At 40.5% G+C, this 15,268-nt stretch overlaps 1 protein-coding gene across 2 annotated transcripts in view; it reads right to left on the bottom strand.

Moving 5' to 3' along the window:
- NKD1 (NKD inhibitor of WNT signaling pathway 1) overlaps positions 1-15,268 on the bottom strand; it is a 163,097-nt gene that overhangs the window by 65,902 nt on the left and 81,927 nt on the right. For both annotated transcript variants that reach the window (XM_034788568.1, XM_034788567.1), the window contains exon 4: positions 3,113-3,170. In XM_034788568.1, coding sequence (XP_034644459.1) covers positions 3,113-3,170 — 58 coding nt within the window. The remainder of the gene's footprint in view (positions 1-3,112; positions 3,171-15,268) is intronic.

The following is a 15,268-nucleotide window of genomic DNA, read 5'->3' as shown; positions in this document are numbered from 1 at the left end:
TTCTGTTAGTCTTAAAGGTGCCACAGGACCCTCTGTTGCTTTTTATAGATAATGTTATCACAACTCACTGAAGCTCAGTTTTTAATTCTATGTAAAAAGAGAGAAACTAAAATTCTATGTGAAAAAGTAGCTTTTAAATCAGCTGATGGTTTTAAACTAGTTTCTTTCAACAATTCCACAACACTTCCTGAGAGCAGGGTCTTGCCAACTCTAACCCAACAGAAGTGGACAGGCGTTACCCTGGTAATGGTTATTTTACAAACTCTGTTTGATTTCAGCACATCATATCTACCGTTCACACTGTAAGAATAAGGCCTTCGTCTGCAGCCAGGTTAAAAGAGCAGCAGCCATTAACTGAGAAGCGGGAAGTCACATCCTCATATTCCATCTAAATTACATTAAAACAATGTCATATGGGGCTTTTAAGAAGGCGACCCCGTCCTAATAGCACCCACTGTCACCAGATAAAGAAACAGATCTTAAGATGGTTAAAGAAAACTTAATTTGATGGCATTCTGTCTGGCAAGAAATCACTTATCAATAGTTGTGGGTGTAAAATCTATACTTCTTTATTGTTTTGTCATTATGGTCCCCACTTCCCTATTGTTTGTCTGTATGATCTCTGTCTGGTTCTTTGATGGTTTTTGTCTGTTACATAATTAATTTTGCTAGGTGTAACTTAATTAAGGTGGTGGGGTAGGATTGGTTAGAGAATTTTGTTAGGATTGGTTAGTTTAGTGATTGGTTAAGGTATAGGTTCCCCCCAGGACTCTAGTTTCACTCTATAAACTTCCAAAAGGAAGTTCTTTGGGAAGCAGCTCGAGGACACAGCCCCGAGAACAAAGCTGCCAGACCTCAACACTCTGCCAATGACATCGTGCAGTCCCCCAGAAGGACCAGATCATGACTGGCCATCAAGAAAAGTTCATCTGCCTTACTGGGAGTGATGAGAACTATATGTGTAGCATGTGCATTCTGGTTTTGGTGATTGTTAATAAATAGAGGTTAAGTAGGATATTACTGTGTAAGGCTCTTTCACTGATAAAATACCCCACAAACCCGCAGAGCATAAGGTTACGCCTGAGCCCACAGAAGGGTGAGGGTGGGTGCCTAAATTGACAGGGTTATGCCTGAGCCCTAGGAATGGGGTAAAGGTGGGTGCCTCTAGAGTGTGTGAGTGACAGAATTTTTTGTGGGTAACAATTCCCTCTGGGTCACTTGGCATTGGCCACTGTCAGAAGACAGGGTACTAGGCTAGATGGACCTTTGGTCTGACTCAGTATGGCCGTTCTTATGTCCTAATGCAGACCAATAGTTTACATACCCCTTCTAATATAAATTAGGCAGCAGTCTCTAAATGAAATTTAAAACTTTATGTTTTCATCCTCAAAGGAATAAAAATGCTCCAAGAATCATTTGCTAGAGAAAAGCAAAAGGAGGCTAAGAACCTAGGCTCCCCACTCAGGAAGAAATAAGTAGAGAAAGTTCTACTGGACTAGCAGAGCAGAATTGCAGAAGCCATATTAACAGATATGGGAAAAGGTATTTTTAGCACCTTCAGTTCCACCAACACAAAGATGAGCTCTGGATGGTAATCTTCTTGACAAACAGTGAAAGGGTATTGGGTTATTGACGTGAAAAACTGCACAGGTGCCATCTTTTGCTGTGACCCCAGCAGAACTCACAAATTATGCAGAGTTGGATCTGGTTAGAACTTACAAGGGAGAACCGTAAAAGAACACAAACATATTGAAGGACTTGCGTTCTTTAAAATGAACTCTTCCACTGTGTAGGTACTGAACAATGTCAGAAGACATCCAGATGTACCCTGTGACATACTATATAAATGAGGTCAGCGAATGTTTGAAAGAGTAAAGAAAAGAAAAGACATCCAGCTTCTAACTGCAAAAGTATGAACTCATCATTCTAGATAGCAATCTTAATGAATTCTTCCACTGAAGCTTCCTCTAAGCAACCTCATGCAGTATCCATCTCTATTCTTTTCAAAACAGGAGATTTATCTACTGTCTCAATGACCTTAAACCTTAAAATCCAAGGAAATTTTTATGCAGAGTCTTCTAACCACACACGAGCACAAGTAGCCATTATATAGAATGATGGTATTGTCTAAATAAAACTTGGTATTGTTCCTTACACTGAACTAATTGGGGACATTGCTTCCATTAGCCCAGAACCTAAGTAACTAGCCATTGTGTAAGGGACAATCTCATAAGTGCTTCAGCAGTTCCAGGGCTGTTGTGTCTTTGCTACACAGGGCAGGATAGCTGGTGGATCTACACAGGTGAAGATCCAATGTCCTCAACTCTGTGTTCCTCAGCCCCATACCCAACCCATTAGGGTGCAAGAAGCCCCATTAAGCTGTGTTCTTTGGCACACAGGATGGGTACGGTCCTGCTGTTCCCTTTACAGCAGAGCTACACCATTTTCCACTACTGTTAGAGCCACAATTACAGAAGAGGCAAGTTTAGCCTGATAGACAGGAGATCTGCGCAAATAATGACATCTGCTCTTTTGTTCAAGACGTGCTGAGCAAAAATCTCTAATTCTTATTGGAGATTAACGAATTTGGTCTCTGTGCCACACGGACTGTGGCTACACATCTGCACTTGGAGCTGGGGGTGTGATTCCCAGTGCAAGTGGACATACTCGCACTAGCTTTCATTGAGCTATCTTACAAAAAGAAGCCACAACAGCATGGCCAGCGGTGAGCGATGGCGTGGGCTAGTCACCCCAAATACTTTCCCACGGGGTCCACGAGGGTTTGCACCTGGGGCAGCTAGCTCATGCCACTGCTCACTGCTGCCATGGCAACGCTGCTATTTTTAGTGCGCTAGCTTGAGGAGCGGTAGAGTGAGTATGTCTACTGGTGGTGGGAATCACACTCCTAGCTCAAAATGGAGACATCGTCTAGATTTGTGGATTTAGGAGGGTTACAGAAATATGGCGCATCCCTGTCTTATTAGCCACCAAAGATAATGACATTCCCCATACAGATTACACACTATTATTCACAGAGTTCACACTGTATGACCTGGTTTGAATTTTCCAAATATGCCTTAGTATTAACTAAGGAGAATTGTTCTTTATGTACCTTCTAGACGAAAGTGTTCATCACCAATTGTTTCTCTGTAACCTTCACCAGACGGATCCTGTAGAAATAAGAGGTACAAAGAAAAAAAAAAGATTAAATGGCTTTACAAAACATTGAAACATTAATCAAATGCCTAATTTGGTTCCAAAATTAATGACAAATGTTGTAAGTTATAACACAACTAGCCCTCACAATGCAATCATCTTCCCTGTGCACATACACACCATTTCATGAGTGCTTATGATAACAAGGAGAAAGGAAAAGTACAGTTCTAAAAGTTTAAAGTATACCATTCATGGCCACTATACCTTTACTGCAGAGACCTCTAAGATACACAAAGCCAATAAAGTTGGCATTCACCTGGGAATTAGGGGCAGCAGTTAGGGAGCCTTCTGCAAGGATTAGTCAGTATCTCTCCAAAAGAAGGACTGGTTGTATTCATTAGCTTATTTAATGAGGTCATCTAATCAAGATGAGTCTTAAAGAGACTGACAGAGGCTCAGCAACTTTTTAACCTTCAGAGACTGTACATTGCCGTACCTTTCTAAGCGACTTGTTAGCAGTTACCAACTGTCTCCTTTCTGCAGACCAGGAGGTAACTAAAGCAAGAAATAAGACCCTAGGAACTCTGAGACCAATTTCTCTACCTGTGTTTTTTAATTAGATTCTACAGAATGCACTGTTATCTGAACAACCCTGAAGAACCTGAAAACTTCCCTTTCTCCTTGTGCATGTACATTTTAAATAAAGTTATGAACTGGTGGCCCAAATCTGCAGCCACTGCATGAGAATGAATCTCACTGAAAGGCATGATTGTGCTGGATAAAACTATAGGGTTTTTGCAGCGCCATCAGAGCAGCCATTTTTGATTTGTTCTTCCGAGTAGCAAATCCCACAACCTCTTTCTGAAGCTTTGTTTTTAATTTAAAATATCTGTTACAGCCCCTTCTTTCTTAATAAGTGTTGATAAGCACCAGCCCTTATCTCCAAAGTAAACAAAGAAAGGAATGGGCATGGAAGGAAGGGAAATGCTATTAAATGCTGCGGTTGGTCATTATCACATTTCTGCAAGAGGATGAAATCTCCAAAACTCATGAACTAGGTGCCTGACAATAACATCCTCACATGTGTAGGCACAGACATTGGCATAAGGTGGAGAGACAAGCATCATAAAAGAATGAACTTGAAGAAGTAGATTTAGCTGCCTTTGCGTGGCACTCAAGAGTAGATTCTGTGTGAAGTCCTCACACTAACATCTGTAGGTATGAAATCACACCATTAACATATCTATCTCTCTCATTTAAACTGTACACATAGGACTGTTTGGGGGACATGAAAAGGGAAAAAAATGTAGGAAATAACAGACCCTGGTTTTTTGAAGATTACACAAAAGATTTGTAAAGTTAGGACTTTTTAAAATTAAAGGACAAATGCATTTGTGAAAATTAGTGTTTACCTTCATTACTGTGTAAGAAAAAAAGGGTGAGGAGAGTTCTTCAGACTAACAAGAACTTTTGATTTACTTGCACTATTAAAACAGAACTGATGAGTCCCAGCCCTAAGAACACTAGGATAAGTTCAGTTGTAAATATACTACAACGTTTACTTTCTTCTTGCATTTTCAAATGCCCCTTTGAACAGGTACACGGCATCGTTTTCTTTGGGTCCCTGAAACAGTGATACTCAAGAGCTCCTCCAATGACTTTACCGTAATGAGCTAGGTAGTGTAGTGACTATGCAGACAAACACAGGACCATAATTCGTTCACACATCGCTAGATATTTAGCAGCTGCTTTTTAACTGAGCAGAAATGTTGATTTATCACCTATTTTCTTAGAAAAGAGCCACGGGACAGCCAGACAGCTGCTAGTTATAAGCTGAAATCACCACAGAGGAATAACTTCCGCTCTGTAGCCCCCACCTCTAGAACTCCAACGTTAGCAGTATAGGCATTGGATAGGACTCCCAAGTGCTGATGCCTAATCTTGTTATCTTCTGGGCCAGAGGAAATTATGAAATCCATTGAGCCACATGGACAAACCTCAGAGTCTTGTTATTTATTTATTTATTTATACAAACTTTTTGTTGGTCATAGCTTAATTACAAACAAACAAAACCTTTTCTTTTAAAAGCAAAAGATATTTCACTGTAAAAAAAAAAAACACACCACCCAAATAAATAAGCTAATAAAATGCATCTTTAGCAACTGATACCTCAACAGGCGGGAACTGAGAAAAAGAATGCATAGAGGGGAAAGCAAATAGTTAATATTCAATGAGTTGGACTCCCTATTTTCTCATTTTAATCATTAAATGGGTCTTATGTAAATATTTTTACATGCTAGTTCTAGCTTCACTCCCTCTGTAGCTTCTAGTTATTCATTTAAGTTACGGTAGTGAGTTCATACAAACTAAATTTTCAATAATTATTTTCCCCCTTAAGCCAAATTATTATGACTCACCAACTTCTGGGAATGTTTGTTGATGGTGTAGAGCAGTAATGCTCGTGTTAAATGGCATATGAATTGACAACCCAGTCCTGAAGCTGACGACAGCAACACTTGCACAATTTACTGACATATCTAGACAGCTAGAACTCATCAGCTGCCAATTACATTTGCTCTTTCGTGCCAGTAAGATTATGACATGCATTATTTCTGATAGACAGACATTTACGCAATAGAGGTGTGGGAAACTAGACCTAAAAATATCTACTGTTATACTAACATCTTATGGGAGAAACTGAAAAACTAAGCCACAAAAAGTTGCACTGATCCAAATATCACTATTGTTTTGGTAAACAAATTGCCCTGGAAACAAGTATATTTTCAGGTTTCAGAGTAGCAGCCGTGTTAGTCTGTATCTGCAAAAAGAACAGGAGTATTTGTGGCACCTTAGAGACTAACAAATTTATTAGAGCATAAGCTTTCGTGCATCCGAAGAAGTGGGCTGTAGCCCACGAAAGCTTATGCTCTAATAAATTTGTTAGTCTCTAAGGTGCCACAAGTACTCCTGTTCTTTTTACAGTATATTTTAACACCCCAAAGACAGATGTCACAACCTATGTAAGTACCATAATGCTCTCTGCTTGTGAAAAGTGTACTGGACATTTCACATATAATAATTCTCAGAAATGAAAAAAAAGACAATGGCTAGGGGAAAGTTATACACAACAATGCTGATTTCTTCACTATTGTAAAAAATGCCGAGTTCTTCCAGTTACGCACAAGTATGGTTTTAAAAGATTAATTAGACAATCTCTTTCTTGAGGCTGAGATGGGAGAAATGCATTGGCTACAGCAATTCTGAAAATTTAATATGACAACAGAGCAAGGCGATGGTGTAGCATACATGTTGGCAATGGAAAAATAAATGATTTTAATGGGAAGAGGCAGGGCACTAATCAGATGAGCATACCCAAAGAAGAACATGAAGGAACGTCTTTAAAAAAACCAAAGGAAATATCTGCTTGATGAAATAGTAGATGTGATGAAACACCAAATTAAGATTCCGATCTTGCATCTCATTCTGCTAGCATAGACAATTCTGCTCTGCATGGATGCAAAGGTCCATGTTAGCAGATTGTACTAGAGGACTGGTGCCTAAGAGAGCAAAAGCAACCATGTGTAAGTCTTAGATAGCTGAGATATATCACAGTCCTGACACCGTGTTTTAAATCACAACACTGCATTTTCCAACTGGAACACCAAGTCACGAAACAACCAAAACCAGATGTACCCTGTGACATACTATATAAATTAGGTCAGCGAATGTTTGAAAGAGTAAAGAAAAGAAAAGTTTATGTAGAAGGAGTATTCCAGTGTGCTGTTTCTATAGGTTGCCAAACAGGATCCCATCTACAGCAAGTGTTTGCACCTCAGTGGGAGTTTCCCGGATAAATAAGTTAGCCCCTGTTAGCTATCAACACAAATCATACAAAATGACTAAAACTCAAGCTCAGACATCTGCTTCAAAGCTGTTAACAGCTGCCTGGCTGACTTCAGCAGTAAAGACCTTGTGTCCCACATATTCTTTTCTGATAGGTGCCACTGTAGTCAACTGAGATTTAAGGGGGTAGGGATAGAGAGAAGAGTTAATTAGTACAACTCCCTCAGAAATGCAGCTCAGTATATACATACATAAGGAACAAAAGCAATTTTTAAAAGCTCCCTACTCCAGACTTCTATGTAGCTGGTTATAGTCAGGCAATCACACCTTCTGCTCCCCTTTGCAGTAGGGCTCGAACTCTACACTGAATTCTAAAACACTGGAAATTCTATTTTTTTTTTTAACCCCAATCTGAGCCCTAACCATCCTGTTCAATTTTAATACGGACATGATCTTCTGAATTACTGAAGTCAAGACACTCATTTCCGGGCATCTCCAGGCTATTGGATTTGCATCCCCAGCTATCTAAAACGCTGCAATTATCTTCCTTTCCCATTCTTCTGTCCATGTCACTCTTCTCCTTCAATCCCCTCGCTAACTCTCCGTCTGCTAAGTTCCTTGTCTTTGCATCCCAGGCTCTGCATGGTGTTACTCCTGTCTATATTTGAGCTCTCATCCCCTTCCATGTTTCCAAGTACTGCCTATTGACTACCTCTAGCAAATGATGTGAAGGCATAACAGAGCTGAATGCCATTCGCATATCGTTGGCAATTGAGCCCAAGAATTCTCTCACTTTTGCCCAATAGATGCATGCAGGTATCAATAGGCCAAGAGAGGATTGAACAATTTGATACTGCACAGGTGAGAGCACCTGGGGAACAGAGGAGCTGATTCACAGAAGTATTTGGGTACCTCTATTTCAGGGTCTTTCTTGATTCCAACCATGTTGAGTGCTGCCACAAAGTCCAAGAATATAAATATAGAACTACTGTCTTGTCCACGAGCATCATCATATCTGCTCCATATTCTGGTCTGAAATCCAGACAGCTTTAGGATTATACCCTGTAGACTGGTATATTTGGAGAGGGCTCTTTGCTAGCTTCTCGTTAAATGTGTTAATTTTGTGAGTATCCAAATGATGAGTTATAGGTATAAATGGCCGGTTGTGGAAAATATTACCATGATTAGGTGTGCAATCATAACCGCACCCCCAAGTTGAACACACACTTTGGCCATGCATTGCCAAATTACACCTTTGAAAATCACGCCTCAAATATTAATCTGTTCTTCAATGCTACCTGCTCCTCTTTTTACTCCTGATCTTTTTGACTGTACTCTGCCTGCCTGCATTAGGATTGTAAGCCCCTTGTGGCAAGGGCTTCCTAGCTTTCCATGTTTATAAAGCATTTTGTATACCTACAGCATTAGACAAATACAAATTTCTATGAATCCATTCATATCCTCAGCCTCTCAATGACAAAGCTGAAACAGAAACATCACCAGAAAAACAACACAAAATTAACAACAGATACACCAACCATGCAGAAAACCACTCAGTGGAAAAGACAAAACTACAAAGGCTAACACCCACACACTTACGCTTTAGTACAAGTCTAATATTTCTCACCATGGAGCAGAGTTTCTCCCTCTCCTATTTATGTAAACTCTGTGTGTATTTTTAAATTTTGCTTTTTTAAACTACTTAATGATTTAAAAATTCATTGGGATTCTGCTTTCTGTAAGGCAAATGCAAAGCAGCTCACACTTGGGCCAGAAGTCAAGGTGACTTCAGCTAGACCAGTATTAAGATATACATCGTAACTGTAGTAATTCAGTTTATTAAGCAGAAGTGGCAAGCTCAAGTCTTTTGGGTAAAAAGATAAATTTGACTTATCTACCCCTAATTGTATTGGTCTGCGATCCATTACAACTGGGTCATTCCTCTTCATATTCTGAGCATGGAGGCTCCTTTAGAGAGGTTTTTTTTTTTTTTTTTTTTTTTAAGAGTCATGATATATTAGCAAACGGTAGAGCTGTTCAGAGAACTGATTGCTTCACCCAATTCCCAGTGTCTTGCCCCCAACTGAAGAATCAAGAGGCAACTCCACCTGCTGGCACTATGTTGTGAAGTTAGAGAAAGGTTTTTTTAAAACAAAATAACAATAATCATAAAGAAACCTTGTATCACTGCTGCACATCCTCTAATTGAGGAGCAACACCGATGTGCTCTGAAGGGTGTCCTATTGGAGAACGTCAGACGACCCTGTATAGAGGACCCTCAAAGAAGTGGCAGAGGAACAAAGGTGCTTTGCGTAACCAGGCAAAGCTGCAGGTCGACTTGCAACACGCACTTTAAAAGCGCTTTCTGTATCTTTATTGTCCCACTCCCAGATCCTCAACACACCTTCCAACATGGTAGAAAGACACCAAGTTTCACATCCCTCTGTGGTATTTCTCATGCATTCCTCAGCCTCTGGAAAGCAGGTAGCCTCAATACTGAAATGTAGGCCTTTCACCTTGGTTTTCAGTGGTTAGTAGAACCTTCCTTTTTATGTTCACTCACTAAAGATGCACACAAAGCTGTCAGCCTGATCAAGTTAGTTCAGTTCATTTGAAATGTGAGATTTCTACTACAGTTTGGCCAGGACTCTACAGAACACATACAGCATGAACCTGTGAGAGAGAAAACCCACGAGATCATTAAAATGTTGACCTTCTTTTGCATGCCTTCAACTTGCAAAAAACACCAGGAATAAGAACTCAGGTGTCAGCAGATAAAATTAGTAGACAACCAATGCTGTCTCTTAGGGGACATCTTAGTCTAGATCTTCATTGCAGCTTGAATGTCACTGGTATTGGCATCTCTTGTTTGGGGTAAAGTTGAAGTCGGGAGTTTCTATGTTTTTAGAAGCTCTTCCTAAGTCTTTCAAAATCACCTCCACCATTAATACTTATCACACTATTATTTGTGTGGCCTTTACCTTACTAGGGTGATTGAGATGTGTTTGGATACTCTACTCCAAGAACTTCTGATAGATAATACTGTCCTACCTTACACTGAATTTGAAGCTAATACATGATCAGCTTTTCTAGAGATTCAAATATTACTTCTAGAGAAACAATGTGAAAACTTTTAGTTGAAAATGAACTATTTCCAGATGAAAAATATCTAGTCCTCAAGATGAAAGGGAACTAAGACAAGAAACCCACCTGCGTCTATATTTAAATTCATTTTAAAGTCCCTTCAGAGGGCCATGTGTTCAGTTTTGAGATTTAGACATTTGCTCTAATTTGTTCTAACTATCCTCTAAGCTCTTTGCCAATGACAGGTTCACCAGTTTTCTTTTCTTTCCCCCTGCCTCTTTTATCCTGCCTATGACACGAACTATCCTGAAGACCAGATTTAAAGGAGTAGGGGTGAGGAATCATCTTCATCCAGTTTCCACGCTGGAGAAGCTCAACCAAATCCCCAAAATGTGTTGGTGGTTTTTTTAAGATTTCCACAACAAGGCAGATAGTTTCTTTAAGATGGTTCTTTGAGATGGTTTCCAGGTGCCTTAGGATGGTGAAGCTATATTACCCATTGTATGCTACACTGAGAACAAAGCACAAAAAATAAAGGTCAAGTACTGTGCCTCATTACGCAGTAGAGCATTCATTTAGGATGTGGTCCAAAGATCCCTGTGGTCAACGATAGACTTTCCACTGACTCCAATGGTCTTTGGATTGGGACCTTATAGATTTAGTTTGTAATTTTCAAACTTTTTTCTGAGAAAATCCAGATTGTCTCCCTATTTGAACACAGGTTCTCGCACAGCATAAGGCCTCGATCTAAAAGCTGCTCTAGATGGATAACTTCTGTTCCTCTGCTAGGCTCCCTTAGATTCCCCAAATCTCTTCTTGTTAGTAGACGAGGTATTATTTAGGCAGCTGTGGTTGTCGGGAAATCTAAATTCAATTCCTGTTCTGCCACAGACTTACTCTGTGGTGCAGGATGAGATATTTACACCGCTTTGGTCCTCAACTTCTAATCTGTAAAATGGAGTTAATGATACTTACTTTTGTGAAGAGCTCTGAGATTTATGGATGAAAATGCACTATTATTATACTCGGCTAAACAGCACAGGTGTGCAACCCCAGAGACGTATGCTACCATTAATCCATAAATCTGTCAACAGGAGGTGCTGGCAAAACAGATGGCTCACATTCTTCCACTCACCACAACCCCTTCCCCCCAGAAAACCCAGGTATGTCAACTAATCATTCTACAACAGGCAAGAATTTTACTGGGCCAGGAAGTCACAGCAAAGAACAACAATGCCACTAGCATGACTTCTAAAACTGAGTCAACAGAGCGCCCTGCGAGAGCATAGACATCAATAGCGTCAAAGGCACACGCTGCTTTCACCCCTCCTCTTTCCCCCTAAAAAATATGTTAGGCAGCCACCATGAGCCAGCAGGAGAGAAAGCTAAGGGAAAAAAGGACGAAGAAATAAAGAAAAGCTGTCCATATTCAATCCTACAAGCAGTACAATATCAAAACCATGCTGAATGCCAAGCAGCACTAAGTACATAGAAACAGACACAGGCTAAAACATTGCCACAGCATTTGAAAAACCTGAATTAGACGAGCAGTGACATAGTGACCTGCAGGGTCAGCAGGATTACAAATGCCTATACAGTTGCCTTCTCAAAAAAATATACATGAGAGTTACCTATGAGATAAGGAATTTCAATTGCCATCTCAATAGCTGAAAACTGAGGATACTAAATTTCCCTTGTAATGTTACTGTAGCAACAACAGCTGTGGCAGGCTTTACGCTAAAGAATCTGAGTGCTGTTCTGATTCAGTGTTTCAGCAGGCAGACCATATTGCAATACAGGGACCAGTCTGCCAGGCACATTTCCTTAAAAGGAATCGCAGGGCCATAGTACCACATCAAAGCTAGCGAGTTTAGCAGATTTCCCTCCCTCCCAGTCTTTGAGGCTGAGACTTCATACTCCAGAATTTAATATCTTTTTCCTCCCTCCCCCCACAGCCCTTTTGTCTGCATCTCTGTTCTCTAAGAGCTAACAGATGTTGATGCCATGAAGTTTCAAAGAAAACTTTTGATGCCCATATAACTCATTACAACTAATATATTCCAAGAATGCTTGTAGCTCAGGAAACACTGGGGTGAAAAAAACAGAGGAGAAGGGGCAAATGTCTACACTGAATAACCCTTGAGAGAAAATAAATAGTTCACTTCAAAGTCATTGGGGAATTCTTTAACAAGCTCTTTCTTCTACAAACCACAGAACAAATTCAACTGAGCCTAGAATTCCCAAGCGGAAAGAAAAATAACCCCAAATAAATGGTGAAGCAGACGGAAGTTAAGATGCCCAGTTCACCCATCAGCAAAATACCACAATCTGAAGGTGGGCTATTTCCAAGCAGGCCTGATTATGCCTGGTCATTAACCCACCCCTAGAAAACAGAGTTTGGCAGCAATAACTATGAAGAGACATACCCTAGATTTCTAAAAGAGCCCAAACAGTATGAACAGCTTCATCAACTCTTGCAATCATTTAGATCAAGGAGCTATTTCTAGTACAGTCTTCAAAAATACTCACTGGGGCAAGTCGTTAATTTATTAATTTATTATTATTGTTATTTTACAGAAGAGGGAAACACTTGCTTTTTCAGCCACATGTTGAGACTCAGGCAATTTGATTTTGAGCCAGGGCTGGTAAATTGTTGTATCCATTTTGCATCCAAACCCTCTCTTAATTTCTCTAACAAATCTCCACCCCCAACAAGCTGCTGCAGTACACAGCTGCATCCTCCTTTCCTTTTGGTCAGAATCCTCCTGGGAGTAAGGAGGGGTTGTTTTGGGGGGCGGGGGTGTTGGAGGAAGGAGGGGGTGAGAATGAGATTACATCAGTTTCCACAGCAGGAAGATCAGATTACGTGGCTGTGCACAGCGCAGGGCCCAATCTTGCATTACTGACACGGGCAAATCTCCCATTGAAATCAGTGGCAGACTTGCCTGTATGAGGACTGCAGGACCAAGCACTCTGATCAGAGAGCTAGAAACAGTAGCGTTCCACACCTCACATCACCTCTACCAGCAGCATTCTTGAGACTTGGAATCTGTCCTACATTTGGAAGAATATACAATCCAAGTGCAAGAAAAAAACAGATACAGTGTTAACGTTCCCCCCACCAACCCATAACCCACTAAGTTTACCTAATCTAGGTAAATTATGAAGCTCCCAACCCACCCGGTATCTAGGAGCAACTAACAGATACAATTTAATATTTTAAAAAATTCTAGGCTTCTCTCATCTTATAATTCAAATGTAGTGACTGTTAGATGAACAGAAATATTTTGTTTGTAAGGTCTTTAGCGTATTCATGCTTGGACTGAAGACAGAAGCGAAGAATGAAAGTCAGGTGGCCAGTCCTTCTTTTACAGCCACAGGAGTGGAAGTTTACTTTTTGGAATGGCACAAATACACCCACCTCTCCATTCCACAATGCACAGAACTACTGCTTCTTCACAGCCCACTCACTTCCAAACACCAGCTAATGCATCTGCTTTCAACTGCAGAAAATCCTTCCTATGGCAGCTCACTCTTCACCATCTTCCCCCACTTCAGTTGCTATTGCCACCCACACATCTTTCCAGAAGAATGGTCCCAAAAATACATTAGCAAATAGCTTAGAAAACACAGACACCAACTGTTAGATTAGATTTGTTCAGACTGAAAGATATATGTTCCTTTTCTTTCTGGTGCCTAGTAAAGTGCTGCTTCTTGCACATCTCTTCCACTGCACCATTTTGGGATTATTCAGTTCGCCTATGGAACAAAGAAGGACAAGTCCTCAAAATACGAGTGTAGCCTTGCCAAGTAAAATACCATCAGACTGTGACAGTGCCACACATTTTAGGGTTTTACAGTTAAATGATGGACAAACATCAGAAAGTTCAGAGATACGATTAAGCATCCATAAATTCAGAGGTATAACAGAATCCCCCAAACATCATAGGTCTGTAAAATTGGGACTGTAGGTGAGGTGATGAGTCATCCCTGCTTGATTAAACCACATGTGGTGATGTGCTAGGCTCCAGCCAATCCACAAACCAGGAGCTGGTCTGGTGACTCTGAGGGAAGGTATATAAGCCTCACCTGAGACACAGCAGCTCAGTCTGCCTGACATCACTTCATAGGTTGCAATTCTCCTGTCTGATAGTGGTGACAGACTTTACAGGCTCCAGCCTGCTCCAGCCCTGTTCCTAGTCCTATACTTGTTTTGATCATGTTCTTGACTCTTGATTGTGGCTCTGACCTCTGGCTCCAGTTCCCAGCCTGACTGCCACTGCACTGACCACTAGGCCCAACTGCCATTGCTCCAACCACTAGGTTTGACCATCTATGTCTCAGTTTCTGACATTACAGGTCTCCACAAAACAACTAGATACTTCCAAACATTAGGCAAAGAGGAGTTGGTCAGTGCATTAAAAGTCTTTCATATCTGACAATAACCATCTCTACTAGGTGCTCTGGCTGCAGTGTCATTTTGACACCCCAGCAGGCATCAAACTGCAAATTCATTGCTACCATAATACCCGAGTGGGGCAACCCCACGGGCATCAGAGAAAGGCCTGTTTTCTTAATATATTGTGTATTTTACCCAAGGTTTTTTTATCCTTTGAATAGTGCTATCCTTCAGCCAGTGCTAACTATAAACAAGACTCCCACCTCCACGGGGAGGGGAGGCAAAGAACCTTTAACACAATATAAAAGAATAACCTCAATGGGCCGATTCTGAGCTCCAGCTGAGTTCTACAATAGCTCGGATATCTCACTGAAATAGTTTTCGCCACAAGGTGAAAAATTAGTGAGTGGCATTTAACCAAAACAACAGTAACTTGTGTTTTCACCAAAAGCTAAAATTTTCTCTATGGTAAAAACCCAAAACAGAATCTTTACATTATAAAATAGGTCTAAAATCCTTCAGTACTTACTCATTGAAGCCAACAGAAACTGTGCCTGAGTAAAAACTTTGGGATTTGGACCAATAACAACAGTACTCTCAACTTGTAAAGTGCCATGTTACTGCTTTCCATGTTCAAAGTACTGTCCAAACATTAATTAAAAGGGAAGTGACATGTCCAGGTTTTTATTAAACTTGCTGGACTATCTCAGCTGTCAGCATAATTTTACAGCTTACGCTCAATTTGAGAGTGTAAGTGACTGTTGCTGGAGTTTGCATGATAAAAGC

Source organism: Trachemys scripta, chromosome 13, assembly GCF_013100865.1.
Source record: "Trachemys scripta elegans isolate TJP31775 chromosome 13, CAS_Tse_1.0, whole genome shotgun sequence".
In the NCBI taxonomy this organism is placed as follows: domain Eukaryota; kingdom Metazoa; phylum Chordata; order Testudines; family Emydidae; genus Trachemys; species Trachemys scripta.
Note: the sequence above shows the minus strand (reverse complement) of the source record. Positions and strands in the feature narration are given on the sequence as shown.